Consider the following 19,492-nt stretch of genomic DNA (forward strand, 5'->3'; position numbering starts at 1 on the left):
GCAATAGGGATAACCGCACCCTGGAGAGGATTGTGAAACAAAACCCATTCAAAAATGTGGGGGAGATTCACAAAGAGTGGACTGCAGCTGGAGTCAGTGCTTCAAGAACCACTACGCACAGACGTATGCAAGACATGGGTTTCAGCTGTCGCATTCCTTGTGTCAAGCCACTCTTGAACAACAGACAGCGTCAGAAGCGTCTAAAGAATAAAAGGACTGGACTGCTGATGAGTGGTTCAAAGTTATGTTCTCTGATGAAATTAAATGTTGCATTTCCTTTGGAAATCAGGGTCCCAGAGTCTGGAGGAAGAGAGGAGAGGCACACAATCCACGTTGCTTGAGGTCCAGTGTAAAGTTTCCACAGTCAGTGATGGTTTGGGGTGCCATGTCATCTGCTGGTGTTGGTCCACTGTGTTTTCTGAGGTCCAAGGTCAACGCAGCCGTATACCAGGAAGTTTTAGAGCACTTCATGCTTCCTGCTGCTGACCAACTTTATGGAGATGCAGATTTCATTTTCCAACAGGACTTGGCACCTGCACACAGTGCCAAAGCTACCAGTACCTGGTTTAAGGACCATGGTATCCCTGTTCTTAATTGGCCAGCAAACTCGCCTGACCTTAACCCCATAGAAAATCTATGGGGTATTGTGAAGAGGAAGATGCGATATGCCAGACCCAACAATGCAGAAGAGCAGAAGGCCACTATCAGAGCAACCTGGGCTCTCATAACACCTGAGCAGTGCCACAAACTGATCGACTCCATGCCACGCCACATTGCTGCAGTAATTCAGGCAAAAAGAGTATTGAGTGCTGTACATGCTCATACTTTTCATGTTCATACTTTTCAGTTGGCCAAGATTTCTAAAAATCCTTTCTTTGTATTGGTCTTAAGTAATATTCTAATTTTCTGAGATACTGAATTTGGGATTTTCCTTAGTTGTCAGTTATAATCATCAAAATTAAAAGAAATAAACATTTGAAATGTATCAGTCTGTGTGTAATGAATGAATATAATATACAAGTTTCACTTTTTGAATGGAATTAGTGAAATAAATCAACTTTTTGATGATATTCTAATTATATGACCAACACCTGTATATCTCACAATTCTGACTTTATATCACGCAATTCTGACTTTAAAGCAATTCTGACTTTATATCACGCAATTCTGAGAGAAAAAGTCAGAATTGTGAGATAAAAAGTCGCAATTACCTTTTTTATTTTTTATTTCATTGCGGAAACAAGCTTCCTTACAATAGTAATATTAAATATAATATTTATTGTAATATTAAATATAATTTTGTAAGAATGAAATCTCCTGTCCCCATTCACTGTAGATGCATAGAACAGAGCGGCCAGTTTGTTATTAAAAAATTTCTCCTTTTGTGATCTCTGGAAGAAAGAAATTTGGGTTTGAAATGACATTAGTATGTAAATAATGACAATTTTATTTTTGGTGAACTAATCCTATAATCAAATACAATGCAGTTTCAACCTCTTCAAAAACTGAAGTTCATAAAAATTCATTATAATATTATAGCCCACTTGAAATTTTCTGGAATTAATGACTGAACGACAAGGAGGCGCAGAGAACGAGAGTGAGAGTATGAGAGAGAAAAATCAATAAACACTAGATGGCCTGTAAAAGCATTATAAATATAAGTAGCATTTGTCCATTAAGGAAGATTTGGAAAACAGCAAATGCTAATGAGGAAGGCAAAGAGGCTATTGAAGTCCATTAGGAGCTCTCTCTAGTGAAAATAGCTGCTCTCTGAGGTTATCTACTGGCCAACGCCACTAGCTCCAGACCCACTATTCAAACCCGACTCCTATTTCCAAGTGACGGATAGGACAAATGTGCTTTCTGTATACCAGCGAGGGGCTGAGGGAAGACTGTAAAATGGATGATTCAAAAGCAATGCTTTTTATTTTCTAAACAAGGAACATTCTTATTCATTATAAATTTATTGTGATGCAGAGCACTACAAAGAAGGGAAATGACTTCACAGCTGAGCCGGAGTCACTTTGTGGGATTGGAAGGAGACCACAAATCATGATCAGAAAATGACAAAATATTTGTAAGCAAGAAAAAAAAAGAAAGTGTTTTGTGTTTAAGAGCACAGTAAAGAGTTAAACAAAAATGATTTAACAAGGCCTAACAAGTTTCCTGATCCCAACCCTGCCAATTTCATCATCATTTCCTGTGTTTTTCTGACTATTACCAACAATGAAAGTGGTAAAAGGCCAAAAATATGATTATAAAATTCCTTATAATCTTTAATCAAAATAACTTCCCCCTCATTCTTGCAGTGACATCTCTTCTCTAATGGCGCAAGGGCGGGACAACCTGTCACTCACATGAGATCGACCAATAGCAAACCACAACCATCCAATGAATTTCCAAAGGACAAAATCAAGTCCTGCCCTATATTTTTTTTCTTGTTTGAGAAGCCACTTCACTTGGATATACGTCACAATGGGGAAGAAAAGACTCAGATCTCAACTTCCATTACATGCCATCTTACATGCCAAACAATTCCTGGCCATTGCGTCGTGTCTCACTGTTAAACACTATGATTTTTAAGATGCCATATCATTATAAACATTTAAAACAGCATTATGTGAAGGTGAGCCTGTGCATCTTTAAGTCGGTACTCACTTGTGAGGAATACGGGGGACCGCAGTGGGACTGGAGGCCGCAGTGACAACCTGTAGGATCTGTTCCAGAGCAGTCAAACCTCCTCCTACCTGAAACGCTACCTGATCTGCATTATTCTGAAAAAGAGAGATAGAGGGGAGAGAGAGAGAAACAGTCACAAACATGGAGAGGCGAGCAGATTCAAGTATCACATTGTTTTTGCATTGGAGGCATCCTCTCGTTGCCCACCTTCTGCTTTCTAGAGGGAAGCTGGAGCGAAATTCGAAACAAAGTGATCCCCAAAGAATTCCTGCTAAATCTCAAAAGTGCACAACCCCTCCCAACCCCCCCCCCAGCAACCAAAAACCAATGCAGGACAACAAACGCACATATCTGCACACAAAGCAGGGGTGGTCTGGTTTGACAAAAAAGAGCTTAGGGAATACACAGAATGAGTCAAAATTTAGACTGGATAAGAAAAATATTACATATACAGTGTCGATGACACAAAAATCTTTAAAAAATTCTAGTTTAAAATACATGTGTGAAGTTCTTAGAAATGTCCTCTTTACATTCCTGTTTGAAAAACTTTATACCATTTTTAAAGAATGGTCTTGTATATGTGGCACATGTAAAAGTAACTGTAAAAGCTTTCTTTAGCTCTCAGATCATTTTGTTACCAAGGGGCACTTTGGAGCTCCAAGTGGCCATTTTAAAAAAAAAAAGGCACTAGACAAGAGAAAAAACCTTGAAGGAATCTCATATTTAGTTATATTATCCTCATCCTCAAACTTGAAACATAGCTTCATAAGACTTGTGGCTTTGGGCCCAGTGTATTTCTAGGTGTTGCAGGCATCTTTATTATTATTATTTTTCAATGATAAAAAGATATTATGCAAAAAACATTTTCAGCCTGTCTATATATATGTAAATCTATATTAACTATTAAAACTTGGAGAATAAAGCTCCATTTGTCTTCTTTTAAATGATACCACAGCTATGCTCATACTCCAAAGGGTTTAGGAAAGACATCCATTTAAGTTCAAGCATGTTAAAGGTGCCCTAGAATTAAAAATTGAATTTATTTTGGCATAGTTGAATAACAAGAGTTCAGTACATGGAAATGACATAACAGTGAGTCTCAAACTCCATTGTTTCCTCCTTCTTATATAAATCTCATTTGTTTAAAAGACCTCCGGAAAACAGGCGAATTTCAACATAACACCGACTGTTACGTAACAGTCGGGGTGTACACCCCCAATATTTGCATATGCCAGCTCATGATCGAGGCATTAGACAAGGGCAGAACGTCTGGATCTGTGCACAGCAGAATCATCAGACTAGGTAAGCAAGCAAGAACAATAGCGAAAAATGGCAGATGGAGCAATAATAACTGACATGATCCATGATATCATGATATTTTTAGTGATATTTGTAAATTGTCTTTCTAAATGTTTCGTTAGCATGTTGCTAATGTACTGTTAAATGTGGTTAACGTTACCATTGTTTCTTATTGTATTCACGGAGATAAGAGCCGTCGCTATTTTCATTTTTAAAACACTTGCAGTCTGTATAATTCATAAACACACCTTCATTGTTTATAAATCTCTCCAACAGTGTAGCATTAGCCGTTAGCCACGGAGCACAGCCTCAAATTCACTCAGAATCAAATGTAAACATCCAAATAAATACTATACTCACATAATCCGATGCATGCATGCAGTATGCATGACGAACACTTTGTAAAGATCCATTTTGAGGGTTATATTAGCTGTGTAAACTTTGTTTATGCTGTTTAAGGCAAGCGCGAGCTCCAGGGGCGGGGATCACGAGCATTTAAAGGGCTTTTCTAATTATGCCCCAAAATAGGCAGTTAAAAAAATGAATAAAAAAAAATCTATGGGGTATTTTGAGCACATTCAGGGGACACCTTAGACTTATATTACATCTTGTAAAAAAACGTTCGATGGCACCTTTAACAAAAGTTTCAATTCGATGTCATGTGGTGTAACCATCAAGTAAAAAGTAGTAATATATTCTTGTGAGCATATACATGTGATTGTACGTTAATTACTATCAATATTTTAATAGATTCTTTCAAATAAAAAAGTAAAAAGTTAAATTATTTTACAAAAATCATGAATTATTAATTCAATAATATCAGTTAATTTTTGGAAAGTTACACCACATGACATTTCCAAAACCTAAATTAACCTTGCTTTGTCACAAACTTGGAGCAGTCATGAGGGTCTGCAGGGGTCCTGTCTATGATTTCTTTGTTTTTTTCTTTTTTTTTCCACAGCATGTTGGTCACACCACATGACTCTGATTTGCCACATGACATCACATGACTTACAGTTTTTGCAAACATTAAAAAGCATTTAAACATCATTGTTGTTGTTTTTCAAAGAAATAATAAAAAGAAAATAACAACAAAAGATTATGCCAAACTAGATTTTTTTCTTAATTATGATATCAGGACAGTTGAACCCCCACCCACTTTAAAAACGACAAAAAAAAAAAAATGCTCAAAGTAAAAATGTTGACATTTTTATATACAAATAGGACAAAAAATATAAGTACCATGTCATTGAATTTGAAGTTATTTCAGGATTTTTCCAATTTTAAGGAGAGGGAAGGTTCAAATGCAACCTTCAGTCATTGGTTATCATAGATATCAGCCGTAAAACTTTTAAGAGGGGGTCAACCAAACTGTGCCTGAAACTCATACGGAGCGAATGAGCGTCTTTGAGAAAGAAGAGACATAAAACAGTCATTTAACTGACGTGCTTCTCAAATCAAACTGTTTACAGAGGGGACATTTTTACTTGCATCATAAAATTCTTTAAAGTTCAAAGTGGAACCCCTTTAAATGAGTCATACGGTTTAGAGTCAAAATTCCCCAGCTCCCTTTCTTTGAGTAAAGGAAGTAAGTACCTCAGAGGTTGCCGATGAGTTCGACCCCAATGTTGGCACAAAAGAACACATAAATCAACAACTCTGAATTTGAAATTGATAGCAGTTGAGTCATTTACTTGCAGGATTGGAGAGCAAAGAAGAGGGGAAGAGAACGTTGCACCTACTTCATATAATGAGGTCGCCATGTGACAGCACTCAAAGTCAGGCACTTGGAGATGTTTTTGTTCATGGGATGGCGGGGGCTGCCAACAAGCCTGAACATATTGAGCAGCAAACAGAGGAAGCGCTTTGCAAAATTACATATAAGCTCCTCTCCTGTCAATCACAGATGCCGCCAAAGAGTCATTCCTGGAGATCCGGTGGCAAAGAGAAGGTTGAACCCCTGCCAGGGTTAAGAGATTGGAACAAGCTTGTTGTCAGGTACACGAAAGGTGGAACGCGCTCAAACAGCGGCTGGGATTAAGAAAATCTCACTGACAGCTCTGTGGAGATGGATACGGTGCCTCAATGCCTATATCGTGATGACGAACCCAGGTTGCAACAGTAAATCGAGTGGGTTTACAGAAAACCCATCAACACAGCCGTGTCAAATGGTTAAGAGGCTGGAGGATTGGCCGCTCATGGTGGCCCATTTAGGAGGCATTTGGAGGAGTAAGCTGGGGCCTTTACTGTGATGGCGTGTGGAACTCAGTCCAGAGGGAGGTGTCTCAACCTTGCCCTGTCTGGCTTATTGACAGATCCCCATGCTGAGCAAAGTACCTGGAATCTGGAGGAGTTCAGGAAAGGGATTGAAGATGAGATGATAAACATCAGATTATAAAGATACAAAGAGTTTAATGACATGCGTGCTTAGCTCTAATTAATACAGTATGGAAAGTAAGAAGAAAGGCCTTGTTTGGGCAACAGAGAGTTGTGAAAAGTACTGAGAAATATAACTAGGTTTATTTATACTTAATGTTAAGTATGGGTAGTATGTCAAGAGTCAAAGTACCTAGCCTAGTTACTTGAGTAACTGTACCAAATATATTCAACCCGAATTCCGGAAATGTCGGGACGTTTTTTTTTAAATTTAAATAAAATGAAAACTAAAAGACTTTCAAAATCACATGAACAAATATTTTATTCACAAAAGAACACAGATAACATAAATATTTAAACAGAGAAACTTTACACTTTTAATCCACTAAATGAGCTTGTTTCAAATTTGATGCCTGCTACAGGTCTCAAAAAAGTTGGCACGGGGGCAACAAATGGCTGAAAAAGCAAGACATTTTAAGAAGATTCAGATAGGAGAACATCTATCAACTAATTAAGTTAATTGATATCAGGTCTGTAACATAATTAGCTATAAAAGGGATGTCTTAGAGAGGCAGAGTCTCTCAAAAGTAAAGATGGGCAGAGATGTGAAAGAGTGCGTAAAAAGATTGTGGTATTTTAAAAACAATGTTCCTCAACGTCAAATTGCAAAGGCTTTGCAAATCTCATTTACAATGCATAACATCATCAAAAGATTCAGAGAAACTAGAGAAATCTCTGTGCGTAAGGGACAAGGCTGAAGAGCTTTATTAGATGCCCGTGGTCTTCGGGCCCTCAGACGACAATGCATCACTCATCGGCATGATTGTGTCAATGACATTACTGAATGGGCCCAGGAATACTGTTACATCCTCGGACGTATGTAATATTCTACGGTGATTAGTGTTTATGTTTTCTTTTTCTTTTCGAGTTTCTCTCTCATCATCAGTGATGGGAATACTAACGCGTTACTTTTTTCAGTAACGAGTAATCAAACTAATTACTTTTTCTCCTGTTACAACGCCGTTACCGTTACTGGCAAAAAAAACGCAGTGTTACTATAATTGAGCTCACTGAAGCGGTTTTCATCTGATTAGGCTCTCTCTTAGCCATAGGACCTGCAAAGTTTTTTTCTCTGGTGTGTGTTGGGGTTAGTCATACTCAAATATAATTTTAAACTGATAATAATGTTCGATGCTCTGTGTGTGTGTCTATGAGCATGCGAGCTGAGCGCGAGTTCAAACCAGAATACCCTTTGTGACATGCTGGATCGAAAAAATGGGAAATAAGTTGTTCTAGTCGACTAGTAGCTATTCATTTAAGCCATTAGTTGACTAATCACATTTATATTAATTTAATTTCTTAAATACTGGAGAGAATAAACCATAATAATGAGCGTTTATGTAATAGGCACTCAAGCGCATGCATAAAGCTTGCCATAAAGAACCGGCAAAAGTAATAATTATGAATGTGACCAAAACAGCAAGGAGACATTTTAATTGTTTATTAATAAAGTAATGTTTTCTGAATCAGTGTCGGCTGCAAAGATGAAGTTGACATTGCTGACTCTCATCATCTGCTCATACTGGACGCGCCTAGAGAGAGAATGCACATTTCATTTGGATTAGGCTACATAATCAGAGTAGCCCATTTCTTTTCGTTTCTAGATATTTCAAGCTTTCTATAGATATATTTCTCATGTCTGCGAGGCAAGCAGCCTCTGAGTTTCGGTTCTGTAGCCTGTAAGACGCGCTCCAGTTCACGCGCCAGTGATCGCGCCGGCGCCTGCCATGAGTCTGCTATATTTGCTTCTTATTTATTAAATCCAGGCAATTGATTGATGAAACATTGATTAAAATTAAGATACAATTTTTACAAAACGAAATTCACTTTAAAGAGAGGCTTTCTATAAAACAAAACTTAATGAAGTGGTCAAAATCGTATCTGACCCACTCCATGCCTCCCGATATATTGCGCATCTTATGATGCATCTTATACTGTTCACTTTTCATAATCAAGTAAATTAATTTAAAACATAACATAGGACTATTTAAACATAAATATGAAACTACATTTTCTTTAATGGCTACCAACACGTATAGTACAGTACAAAGAAATTTCATGTCGTGAGGAAGAGCGGATCAAGAGTCACGAGTCGGATCAAGAATAATTTATTCTTAGACTTATATTTAATATTGGGAGCATTCAAGTTATTTGACATGTTTAAACATTTTTTTAAAGTAACGGAATAGTTACTTTCCCTGGTAATTAGTTACTTTTATAATGATGTAACTCAGTTACTAACTCCGTTACTATTTGTGAGAAGTAACTAGTAACTATAACCAATTACTTTTTTAAAGTAATGTGCCCAACACTGCTCATCATTGCTCCAGGTTCCGGCTTCTAATCATCTGGGAAAGAGGATTGGCTCCTCTCTCATCATCTCATCCTTTAAAAACGCGCTTCTGTGCAATGCAAGGGAGGTGCAGCTCTGAGTGTGTGTTCTGCCAGGAGAACGCGTTGTTGTCAGCGTTCCTCCGGCCTGTTGTACAGTTGACTTGAATGCTGCAGCCTGTTGTATGCCTTACGAGATTGTCCCACTGTTTTTCCCACCATATCTTTCTTTGGTTATTTTTTTTCTACAAGTCCTATGTAAGTATTAAAAGGTAATCTGTAAACATCACTATTCAGTAGGAGTTTGTTTTATTTGGTTAAAATGTGTCGGTATTAAAAGGTAATCTGTAAATAGAGCTACGCCACACTTGTAGGGAGTGGGCACCTATTTTGTTTAGAATTATTTTCTCCTGGTTTTGAGCAGATAGGGAGACAGGGAAGTGGGATGTATTTTTGTTATTTTTTTCTTTGTTAGGCTAAGGTAGACTTTTAAAAATAGTTAGTTTCTGTTTTGTTTGTTATTTTGGTTTATGCCCATTCCTGAAGCTAATAGTGGATTGAAAACAAAAAAAATTGCTAAGCTGCTATAATAAACACAAATCTTTCCACATGTGACTATCTTCATTTATGTTACTCCTCAACACTCCTAGACTGGTACGTAACAATACTTCCAGAAACCACTGTCGGTAAACGCAATCCGCCGTGCCATCTGCAGATGCCAACTAAAGCTCTAACATGCAAAAAGGAAGCCATATGTGAACATGGTCCAGAAGCACTGTTGTGTCCTGTGGTCCAAGGCTCATTTAAAATGGACTTTTTCAAAGTGGAAAAGTGCTCTATGGACAGACAAGTCCAAATTTGACATTCTTGTTGGAAATTACGGACAGCGTGTCCTCTGGGCTAAAGAGGAGGGAGACCTTCCGGCATGATATCAGTGTTCAGTTCAAAAGCCAGCATCTCTGATGGTATGGGGGTGAATAAGTGCATACGGTATGGGCAGCTTGCATGTTTTGGTAGGCACTATGAATGCTGAAAGGTATATAAAGGTTTTAGAGCAATGTGTATTTCAGCAGGACAATGCAAAACCACATACTGCAGCTATTACAAGCATGGTTGCAGCTATTACAGCATGGTTTTGTTGTAGAAGAGTGCTGAATTGGCCTGCCTGCAGTCCAGATCTTTCACCTATAGAGAAAAATATATCAAAGATGACCACAAACTCTTCAGCAGCTGGAAACCTATATCAGGCAAGAATGGGACCAAATTTCAACACCAAAACTCCAGAAACACATAACCTCGATGCCTAGACATCTTCGAACTGTTTGGAAAAGAAGAGGAGATGCTACACCATGGTAAACATGCCCCGTAAAAGTACAAGTATTCAGTTTTAATAGTAATCAAATAATATTTTGAATAATTTGTATTTTATTTAAGTATAATAATGAAGTACGAATACAAGTACATTGTACCCCTGGCAACAAGTGGCAATCAAAGGTAAAAATTTCCCTCAGAAAAATCTAATTTCAAGCTATAAATGAACGTCTTTCTGATTCTGTTACATCTAGGCAAAATAAAACATCAGACCTATTGTAAACTGAAAAGCCTGTGCAGCAATATTAAACTACATAGGACATACACTGTTGTGAACTTCTGCACATTTTTAATCAAAAATGCAACTTCAACATGCTGCCAGGGGCTTCCCATTCTCAATACAGTCATCTGACATTGATATGCCTTTTCAGCAGGGCACGTCAGAAGAAAAACCCAAAAGTTTATTTATTTGCAACCAGCATGCCTCTACAACAGCAAGAATAATGTGTGCATTTGTATCTTAACATAACTAAGGAGGGACTGTGTTTCACTTGTGCAATTTTCTGGCAACATAATCATTTCAATGCCACTACAAACAATACAGACAAAAAAAAAAAAAAAAAGATTTTCTTTTTCATTCCACTTGTTCTTAAATATATTCAAAGTGCTTAATGAATATAAAAACCACCACTTGTGAGACTGCTGTTGGATTTGTTTAGTGTGCCACCCTCAACAAATACTCTAGTGATACTATAATAAGACGCGAGTCTGCGTTTTTCTAATAGGGGATTCAAACAGAAGACCTGAAGACCGGTCAGATGGTTAGAGAGGAGGGAGGGGGCAGAGTAAATCTAAATTATACAGCTTGAGCAATCTTATCCAATTACTAACAAGAGTGGCCATTTTAGGCAAGGCTAATCAAAGGGCCAGGCAGCTGCACTTCCCGCTGGTCGGCCAGGACAAGGGTACGGGTGTGGGGTACATGTTAAGTGGGAGGGAGGCTGGATGTGTCTGTGTGTTCACCTCCTACAAACCACTCTAATTAGCCAACATGAAAAGTCAGGGGGAGGGGAGTGCTCCTAAAATGCTGCATCCCCCTTCTTGCAACAGATGGAGGACAACTGGCTGGGGCGTTCATTGACGGAGGGGTTCACCAAGGTTCCGTCTTAGGCTCATCCATCTTTTGGCAAGTGGCGCAGTGATGTAAACATCCCCCCTCCAGTTACAGGGACAGCTCCAAATCTCAGAATGAATACAGTGCTGGCATGCAGACAGGGTACAGCTCTGTGTTTCATTCTCAAGAAGTAGTATAGAAATACACAAAGAAGCATAAACACAGTTTCTATTTAGTGAATAGGCCTGTGATGAGATTACAAAAAAGGAAAATACCTGTAAACCCCATCAAGAGTACTGTAGACAGCAAAGCAATAAGTTAGTCTTTACAAGTTAATAGCACATATTTAAGTACACACTGGAAGATAATTTGCTCCTGATAATCTTGCTCCTTTCAAGCAAGAAACATTTATGGAGGAAGTGTTCAGTTTTAGGATAACAATAGGAACCAACTGTTCATTGGAAACAAGTGAGTATAATCAAAAGGAACCTTGGGAATTTTTAAAGAAAAGTCAGTTACAAACTGGAACCACAGTATATACTACGTAACTCAAAATTAGTAAGAAAACGGTTGCATGCCAGACTCATTAAGCCAAGTTTACTCATGGTGTGATTCTTTTAACCTCTGACCTAGAATATGGAAAAGCTACACAACATTATTAGTTTGAATATCAAGCTGATATCCAAAAATCAGCCACCCAAGGGCAATTCTTTCCACTATGGATTTCTGACTCTTCTAATAGCTGTCTTCGTCCCCCTTCAAACATGCACCTGAGGGGAAACATGAATCCTTTGCTCTCCTACAGTCACAAGTAACAGCCAAGTGGAACAAAAGAATTACTAGGCAATTAGGATTTGAAAATTACCTTACTGACAGCACATGGTGAAGGAATGCAAAAACTATGTCCATGTTTTTTTTTAAACTAGCAAGCTAATTCCTAAAGCTCGACCTGTCCCTCAGCAGCAGAGAGGCAACACCCAATCACCTTGCACATCGTTATGAAGAGGCTTGTTGAAAAATGTGGTTCTTGTCATGCATTTCAATGATCCTAAAACCAACAAACTACAACCTCAAAAACAAAATCGACAAGAGAACAATGAATTAAGGATATAGACCAGTGCTTCCCACCCCTAGTCCTCGAGTACCCCCAAATACTCCACATTTTGGACATCACACCCATTACACACCCATTTCTTGTCTTGGAGTTTTTTCTAATGAGCTGCTGAGTTGAATCAGGTGTGTTTGATTAGGGAAACATCTAAAAGGTGCAGTGTTGAGGGGTACTCTGGGACCAGGGTGGGGAACCTCTGCTATGGACAATCAGCAAAACATATGGCAAGAGCTAAAAAGATTGGCCACCTAGTGGATCGGAAATCAGACTTCACCTCTTGTTAAACAACATTAAAGCAACACTGACACATTCAATCACTAATGTTCTTCTCCACTCTCAACCGAAGCTTCATTCGCTGGACCCTTTCTCCACCCCAAGTCATCAAACATGGATTGAAGGCAAGTACAATGTTGGAAGGGCCCCTTGGTCCCTTTTTCCACAGACGTGGGCCTCTTGATCAGGTATAGCTAGCCACCAGTTGGCCACCAAGGGGAGCCAACCTCTGACAGCTGGCAAATGAAAATGTAAATACTGGCTAGCCCAGCAGGCCCAGAATGTTCCTTACAGTCCCTCAAGTGTCATAAAGGCAGTTGATCTCAGCCTGGTCTTTATTTGAAAGCAGTGACAAACACTCCCTGGCAGAATGTAAATACGTGAGCTCATTCTGCAAAGGTAAGAGAGCGCAGATCAGAGGAACAAGAAACTCCCCTGAATATTCCTGAATGACAAGAAGGGAAAAAAGGCTCTTCGATCAGCCAGTTCTCCCGGAGACAAACTGAAACCTGGTTTGACACAAAATAAACCATTAGAGGGCTCAGAGGGAGAGGCGGGCAAAGGTCGGAGACTGTGCCCGAGCAAAGTCAGCAAGAGGAAAGGGGAGTGGGGGAGGCTGCACTGCTTGAGGGGCTAGAAGGGGTGCAGAGAGTCTGGTGTTGTTCGAGGAATTAGTGGAGAAAGTGGAGACTGAATCAGATATGGGTATGAGAAAAAAAACAAATCTGTAGGTGAGTCAGTGACATGAGAGATGCTTGTTAGGTCAAATAATCTAAACGTTCTTGACTTGAGGTGATGCCGAGGGGGAAGGGGTGTACGCAGACTCCCAATGAAGGGTATTTATTTGACTTTGTCCTGGGATTAGAGGCGGAACTGCCTCGACAACCAGGGCTCACAGACTTGCTCAGTTTTGGTGGCATGCAGACCTTAGCTGGACATTGCAGGAAGGCAATGGAGGAATCCACAGATGTGACTGACAGTCTAAATGAAGTCCAGATACTGTACTCTTAAGAGAGTCTTTATTCCCAAAAGGCTACAAGAAAGAGCCTGAGGAGCTGACATTTCCACAAGCACTTCACCGTTCCAGCAACTTACAAAAACAAAAGCGGTGTGAGTTCTTTAAAGCAAGGTCTCTGTGGAAAACTCCAGAACGAGTTTGTGTAGGAGGCCTTGGGGACAGTACACAAGAAATGTACTCATGTTCTTGATAGAAGCTGTCATTCAGAGACATTTCTAAGAAGAACAGGGCCTGGAGAGGGAAATGAGATGACAAGGTCTGATCTGAGAAAATCGGTTCAAGGGAATGTGGAGCATGTTGGTTATATTAAGAGTGTTAAGTTACTTCACTAAAATTACCTTGCTATATTGTGTAAATAAACAGGTTTTAAAAAGAATAGTGCTGGGTTAATTTCAACTTGATGTCTATTGACTTCACTGGTGGCATTCCGGAATGCACTGCCATGACATCTGTATTGAAATGAACTATAAGTCTAAAACAGACACTTATGAGTTGACTGATTCTGTTTGTCAAACTAAAATGAGACAATCGTTTGAAATGTTGGGTTTATGTCTGATTGTTACATCCCCTTCACTCCTCTCTAGCAGCTTATGCTTTCCTCTCCTCCCTCGGCCCTCCTCCTCGCCCATTAGCTCAGCTTTACCACCCTCTTCAGTCTCTTACATTTTTTCTCTCCCTCCTGAAAGACCATTAACAACCCACATCTCCTCCCACTGGTCAATACAAGCACACCATCAATACACCATGCATCCATCCACAAACACACACCCACCAAACCACACATCCCTTCATTTGATGAGTGTATTACAGAATGGCACCAACAGAAACCGTAAATGTCCCGTTTCATTACCAATAAGTGACGTGTCACCAATCCATTTCCCCTTTATTAATCTAGAGATATATAGTACATGCCGTAATAGGGCTGGACGATTAATCGAAAAGTAATCGAAACCGAAATTCAGAATCTCTAACCGACGTAATTTTCCCATGTCGGTTATTTCGTTTTTTTAATCCTGTTAATACTTCCCCCTTAAAAACATACTACCGCATATGTAGCCAAGTGACTCCGCCCCATCCAGTCAGTGGCATAAAAACAACACGGAGGTGGTGAACGCCGGTTCAACACATAGTGATGGAGCGGTGAGCCTTGCATCTTCACTAAACTTTGTCAGTTTTTATTTGTTTTAAGGTTTGCCAGTTTGGACATTCAAGTGATTTTAGACGATTGGTTGTATATTATTCCGAGCTACCGTTCTCACGCAGCTGCATTGTGGCACGAACACTCATACAAACAGAATGAAGAAGATCACGCGAATAGAGAGGAACGCAGAAAATAGTTGTCAGCGCTGTCCAGTTAAGTAGCTTAGAAACTCAAAACTTATTATAGCATATATTTTTCTACTTTTGAAGGAACTATTTACAACCCACAGCTTCACAATTAAAAGAAAGATGGTATGACTAATTTACACATGCAATTGCTCTCATTACTTACTGGTACTGTGCTAATTTATCTTTATCTGATTTACAACGAGCAGAAATCTGTAAGAAATGTTAAGAACCATAGATAAAATAACTGCTGAAAGTTAACGAAAAAAAATATCCCACCATTAATAGTAAATCATATTTCCAGTATAAACCTTGTCAGTGAACTATGAGGGCAAAAAAACAAAAACAAACAAACAAAAATAATGGTTCATTATTCGTAATCGAGATAAAATGTTCAATTAATCGAGGTTTTGATTTTTGGCCATAATCGTCCAGCCCTATGCCGTAACCACCATAGACATTGAGAGGAACAAGCCCAATTAGAAATAGCCAAATTGCCACCCCCCCAATGCAGTCTCCTGCATTTTTTCATTCCATTGAGCTGCATTTAGCCATTTTGAATGCAAAAATGCATCTTATGTAAACAGCCCCTAAAGTTCAATTGGGGTCAGGTGAACCTGAAACCAGTCTAACTATACAGGGGTTTGAGTTAAGACTGATCAGTCAACTACTTGTTTAGGCAACCCCCAAACTAGTTGCTTTGGAAAATGAGACAAAACCTAAATTCAGGCACTTTACTAACTATAAGATAACATTACGCAGTGGTTTACAAGAGTAAATTTTGCGATCTGTAAACACAATCGTTGTTAATATCACATAATATCACCATAGTGATTCTGAAAATGAACAATTGGAACCGAACTTCAGAACAGCTCCATCGAGCATCTTTAAAAATGTTATCAAAAACAACTTAGCTTTTAATCTATAATTGATATGATGGATGTAATCTCACAGCTCATATTGAATTGTGGGATATAAGTAGAGATCTTTTGTGGTGCGTGGTGAAATGCCAAGCTAAGCATACAAGAAAACTCAAGTGATTTCTAAATGACATCTTCAAAAGCCTCCTTGCCTTTGTTACCTCAAGTCATTTGGATTATATTTACTTTTGAAAAATCAACATATTTTTGTTCAAAAGCCACAATGCACAACAGTAGCAAGCCAAACGCTCTGAAACATGTTTGCCTGTTTGACAAACGGGGATCTCCGCCAATTAATAACATCTGCGGCAATGAAAACAAGCACCTAACCTGGCCCTCATTAGCAAATAACCGAGGGCAGAGAGTTAGGGATGGAAAGCGATACTCTGCATAGACTGTGAGACGGGGAGGACGGCAGCCAAAGCCGGCGGTTCAGTGGAGTCGGTGTTGAGAGCAGCCTAGAGGCTTATCTTCAAGTCAAATCCCTTCCTTCACACACACACACACACACACACACACACACACACACACACACACACACACACTCAAATCCACATAGACTAGACTTCAGACAATAAAGCCCCCAAGTCACTGACATAGACTGGTCTAAACATTGCTCAGATGCTTACAGTTCCAGAAGAACCCTGGTGGTGTGATTGTGCAGTAGTAAAGATGGACAGATAAACAGCAGTTTAAACAACAGATAACATAGATCCATTTAGTCATTACTGGTATTTCCAGCTTTGCCCAGTCAGGTAAGTGCACTGCACTCTGTGAAGTTCTGGATTTTTTTCAGTAATATTACTGTAGAGGGCAAGTCCCTATCAGATGGATAATAAGAGATATGTTTACAAACCTGTTTCTCCAGAATGCGGGAGATTTCTCCCAGGGTCCTGTCCAGGCCAGACACTTTGTTACTGGCCCACTGGCCACTGTCCTGCCCCTGCTGCTGCTTTACCAGGTCCTTTACCAGACGCTGGAGCCTGGAAGAAAACAAACACACGCACACAATCAAAACAAACACAAATATAACAATTTGTTTTTATGTCACGGTGGAGGACTTCTCGTTGACTTTAGGCCAAAAACCTGTTAAAACATGTATGGGTTATAACCATTGCAATAATAATCATAAAAAATCATTTTAAAATGGAGCCTAATTTTAGTTTTGCATTATTTTCATGATAATTAACCACATTTTTGCTGCCCAATACTGGCTGTGAAAATATATGTTTAAATTGTAATGCATTTATATATTAAGGTATTTTGTGTACTGCCTTTAAAATATTCTGATTTAACATTATACAAACAATATTTTTACCATAATACATAAAACATAAAAATTACTGTAATGTGAAAGAAGAAATATATAATTTAATTTATACAAAATTTATATATCAAGATTTCTGTGTTCTTTTCATTTTGGTGAAATATGACCAGTATTATTTTAGTATTATTTACATAATATAATAATGTTTTTTTTTAATTAGCTTTTATTATTATGTTTTCAGTTCACATTTTAATTTTAGCTTAAGTCATTTTGCTTCCGTCATTTTTATTTTATTTAAAAAAATATATATTTTTAATTTCTTTAATTTATTTTTATTTTAGTTTAGTAATTTTATTTCTCATTTTCAGTTAGTTGCCAAGGCAATATTTATAATTTATTATTTATTTTCATTTCAATTTTCATCTAATTATATATATATAAGCTTTATTTCAATTAAAGAAAATGAATTTTAGTTAATAGTGACAACACTGAATATGACCTGCATGTTTTATCCAATCATATTTGCTATACATTAACCATAGTCCTTTCATATTTTTTTTTTTTTTAAATAATATATTATTCTGTTTTCAGGGACCGCTGGACTGCCACACAGGTGATTTCAGGTTTTTACTATCATTGTGCAAAAGGACAAAACCTGATCCACACAACGCAAAAAAAGCAAGAATTATAGACTGTATGATGAGATCCCTGACAACACAGCTTGGATATCAGTATTGCATCGTATTACATCTAATGGGCAAAACTATAAAGGTTTGATTAAGGAAGGCCCAGTGCTGGCATAATTTCTAAAGCTTGGATTTAAAAGACAGCATTAATACATGAGTACTCAGTAGAAGACCTCAGGTTGGGTATATGATCCTTAAAAGTGGAGCGGGGAGCTTACTTTGCCTTGTAAGGGGAGTCGGGGGTCTGGGACTTGGCTTCCATGCATGTCTCATACTCCTTAGCCCTGAAAAAGAAAGACAAACAAGTCTGTCAGAAAGAGACAGAGAGAGAAAGACAGACAGAGAGCAACAGAGGAGTCCGATGGCTGTCACCCTGAAGACATGAGGAGATAAGACGACATGCTGAACAAAGAAAATGTCAAGAGGTCAAGCTGAGCCTCAAACTGTTTATTTAGTCTTTGGGCCACACTAGCAGCAATCACAAACTAACAAGCACGAACGAGTCACAAACACTCAGTCTTCAGAGAGGTATCACAGCAGAGGATGTTGTTTCACAGCAGGGAATACCGAACTCTCCAATAGCCACGCTATTTAAGTTGAGAAATTCAAAATAAATAAGGTGATTGGCTGAAGGGTGTGAATTAGTCCCCTCATGGGTCACAGAGGAAAAAAAAAAAAGTTTGCTGTCAGTCAACTCTAATACACTGGTGTGGTCCACCGAGCAAAATTCCTGACAATCACACATCCCATTCCGTCAGATAAGGATGATCGATCAGCTGGTGAAAAAAAAAAAAAAGAAAAGCTTGATGGATGTATGTTCAGGGAGTGATAAACTCAGACATCTCTTTCCGGAAGAGAACGTCAGAGAGTTGAGTGGTCATAAGACTTTTAATCTGGGTTTGAGTTGAAATTTCAAAGTAGTCTGGGTTTAGCCCAACTGGAATAGGCATGTGTTGCTAAATAACATAGAAATGTAATTGGCAATCAACATTCTCAAAAAAGTTTTGGTCTTAAGGACTGGTTAAATAACTAAAATTCTCATTTCCCCCCAAAAAAACTTAATCCTGCAAATTAATCATAATAACAGGAATAATAAGATGAATGTTCACAGCAGGTGATGGTTATTTTCTTAGTTGAAGGGGTGAATTATGCATTTTATGCATAGGAGAATAACACAGAAGAGAAGAAATTGTTGAATAAAGTCATTATTTTTGTTTTGTTTTTGTGCACAAAAAGTATTCTCGTCGCTTCATAAAATTAAGTTTGAACCACTGTAGTCACGTGGACAGTTTTAACGATATCTTTAGTACCTTTCTGGGCCTTGAAAGTGGTGGTTAAATTGCTGTCTATGGTAAAGGCCCGTTCACACCAAGATCGATAACTATAAAGATAACGTTAAAGATAAAGATCTAAAAATCGTTCTAAATATAAAAGAATAGCACTGTCCACACCACAGCTATATCATTATCGTTATAGCTGTGGTGTGGACAGACAAACGATATTGTTGGTAACACTTTCATAATGATTTTTTTTTCAGCTGTTGAACGATAAAACACTGACAGCCAATCAGAATCAGTTCTCGCGCAATTCAAATGGCAGACGACATTGCGGAGAAGTTAACTGCCAAGGTCCAGAAAAAGCCACCACTGTTTGACAAGTCCTTTTCAAGGATACTTTAAAGAAAAAGGATATGTGTAAAACAATCAGTCATACCCTCGGAA

The 19,492-nt window shown here is 38.5% G+C and overlaps 1 protein-coding gene across 4 annotated transcripts in view; it reads right to left on the reverse strand.

Annotated features, from left to right (window-relative positions):
• Positions 1 to 19,492, reverse strand: part of scaper (S-phase cyclin A-associated protein in the ER) — a 144,677-nt gene that overhangs the window by 57,640 nt on the left and 67,545 nt on the right. For all 4 annotated transcript variants that reach the window (XM_048158228.1, XM_048158230.1, XM_048158231.1 and 1 more), the window contains 3 exons: positions 17,990 to 18,055; positions 16,675 to 16,801; positions 2,659 to 2,774 (listed from right to left, as the gene is read on the reverse strand). In XM_048158228.1, coding sequence (XP_048014185.1) covers positions 2,659 to 2,774; positions 16,675 to 16,801; positions 17,990 to 18,055 — 309 coding nt within the window. The remainder of the gene's footprint in view (positions 1 to 2,658; positions 2,775 to 16,674; positions 16,802 to 17,989; positions 18,056 to 19,492) is intronic.

The sequence above is a fragment of the Megalobrama amblycephala genome, linkage group LG15, assembly GCF_018812025.1.
Source record: "Megalobrama amblycephala isolate DHTTF-2021 linkage group LG15, ASM1881202v1, whole genome shotgun sequence".
Classification (NCBI taxonomy): domain Eukaryota; kingdom Metazoa; phylum Chordata; class Actinopteri; order Cypriniformes; family Xenocyprididae; genus Megalobrama; species Megalobrama amblycephala.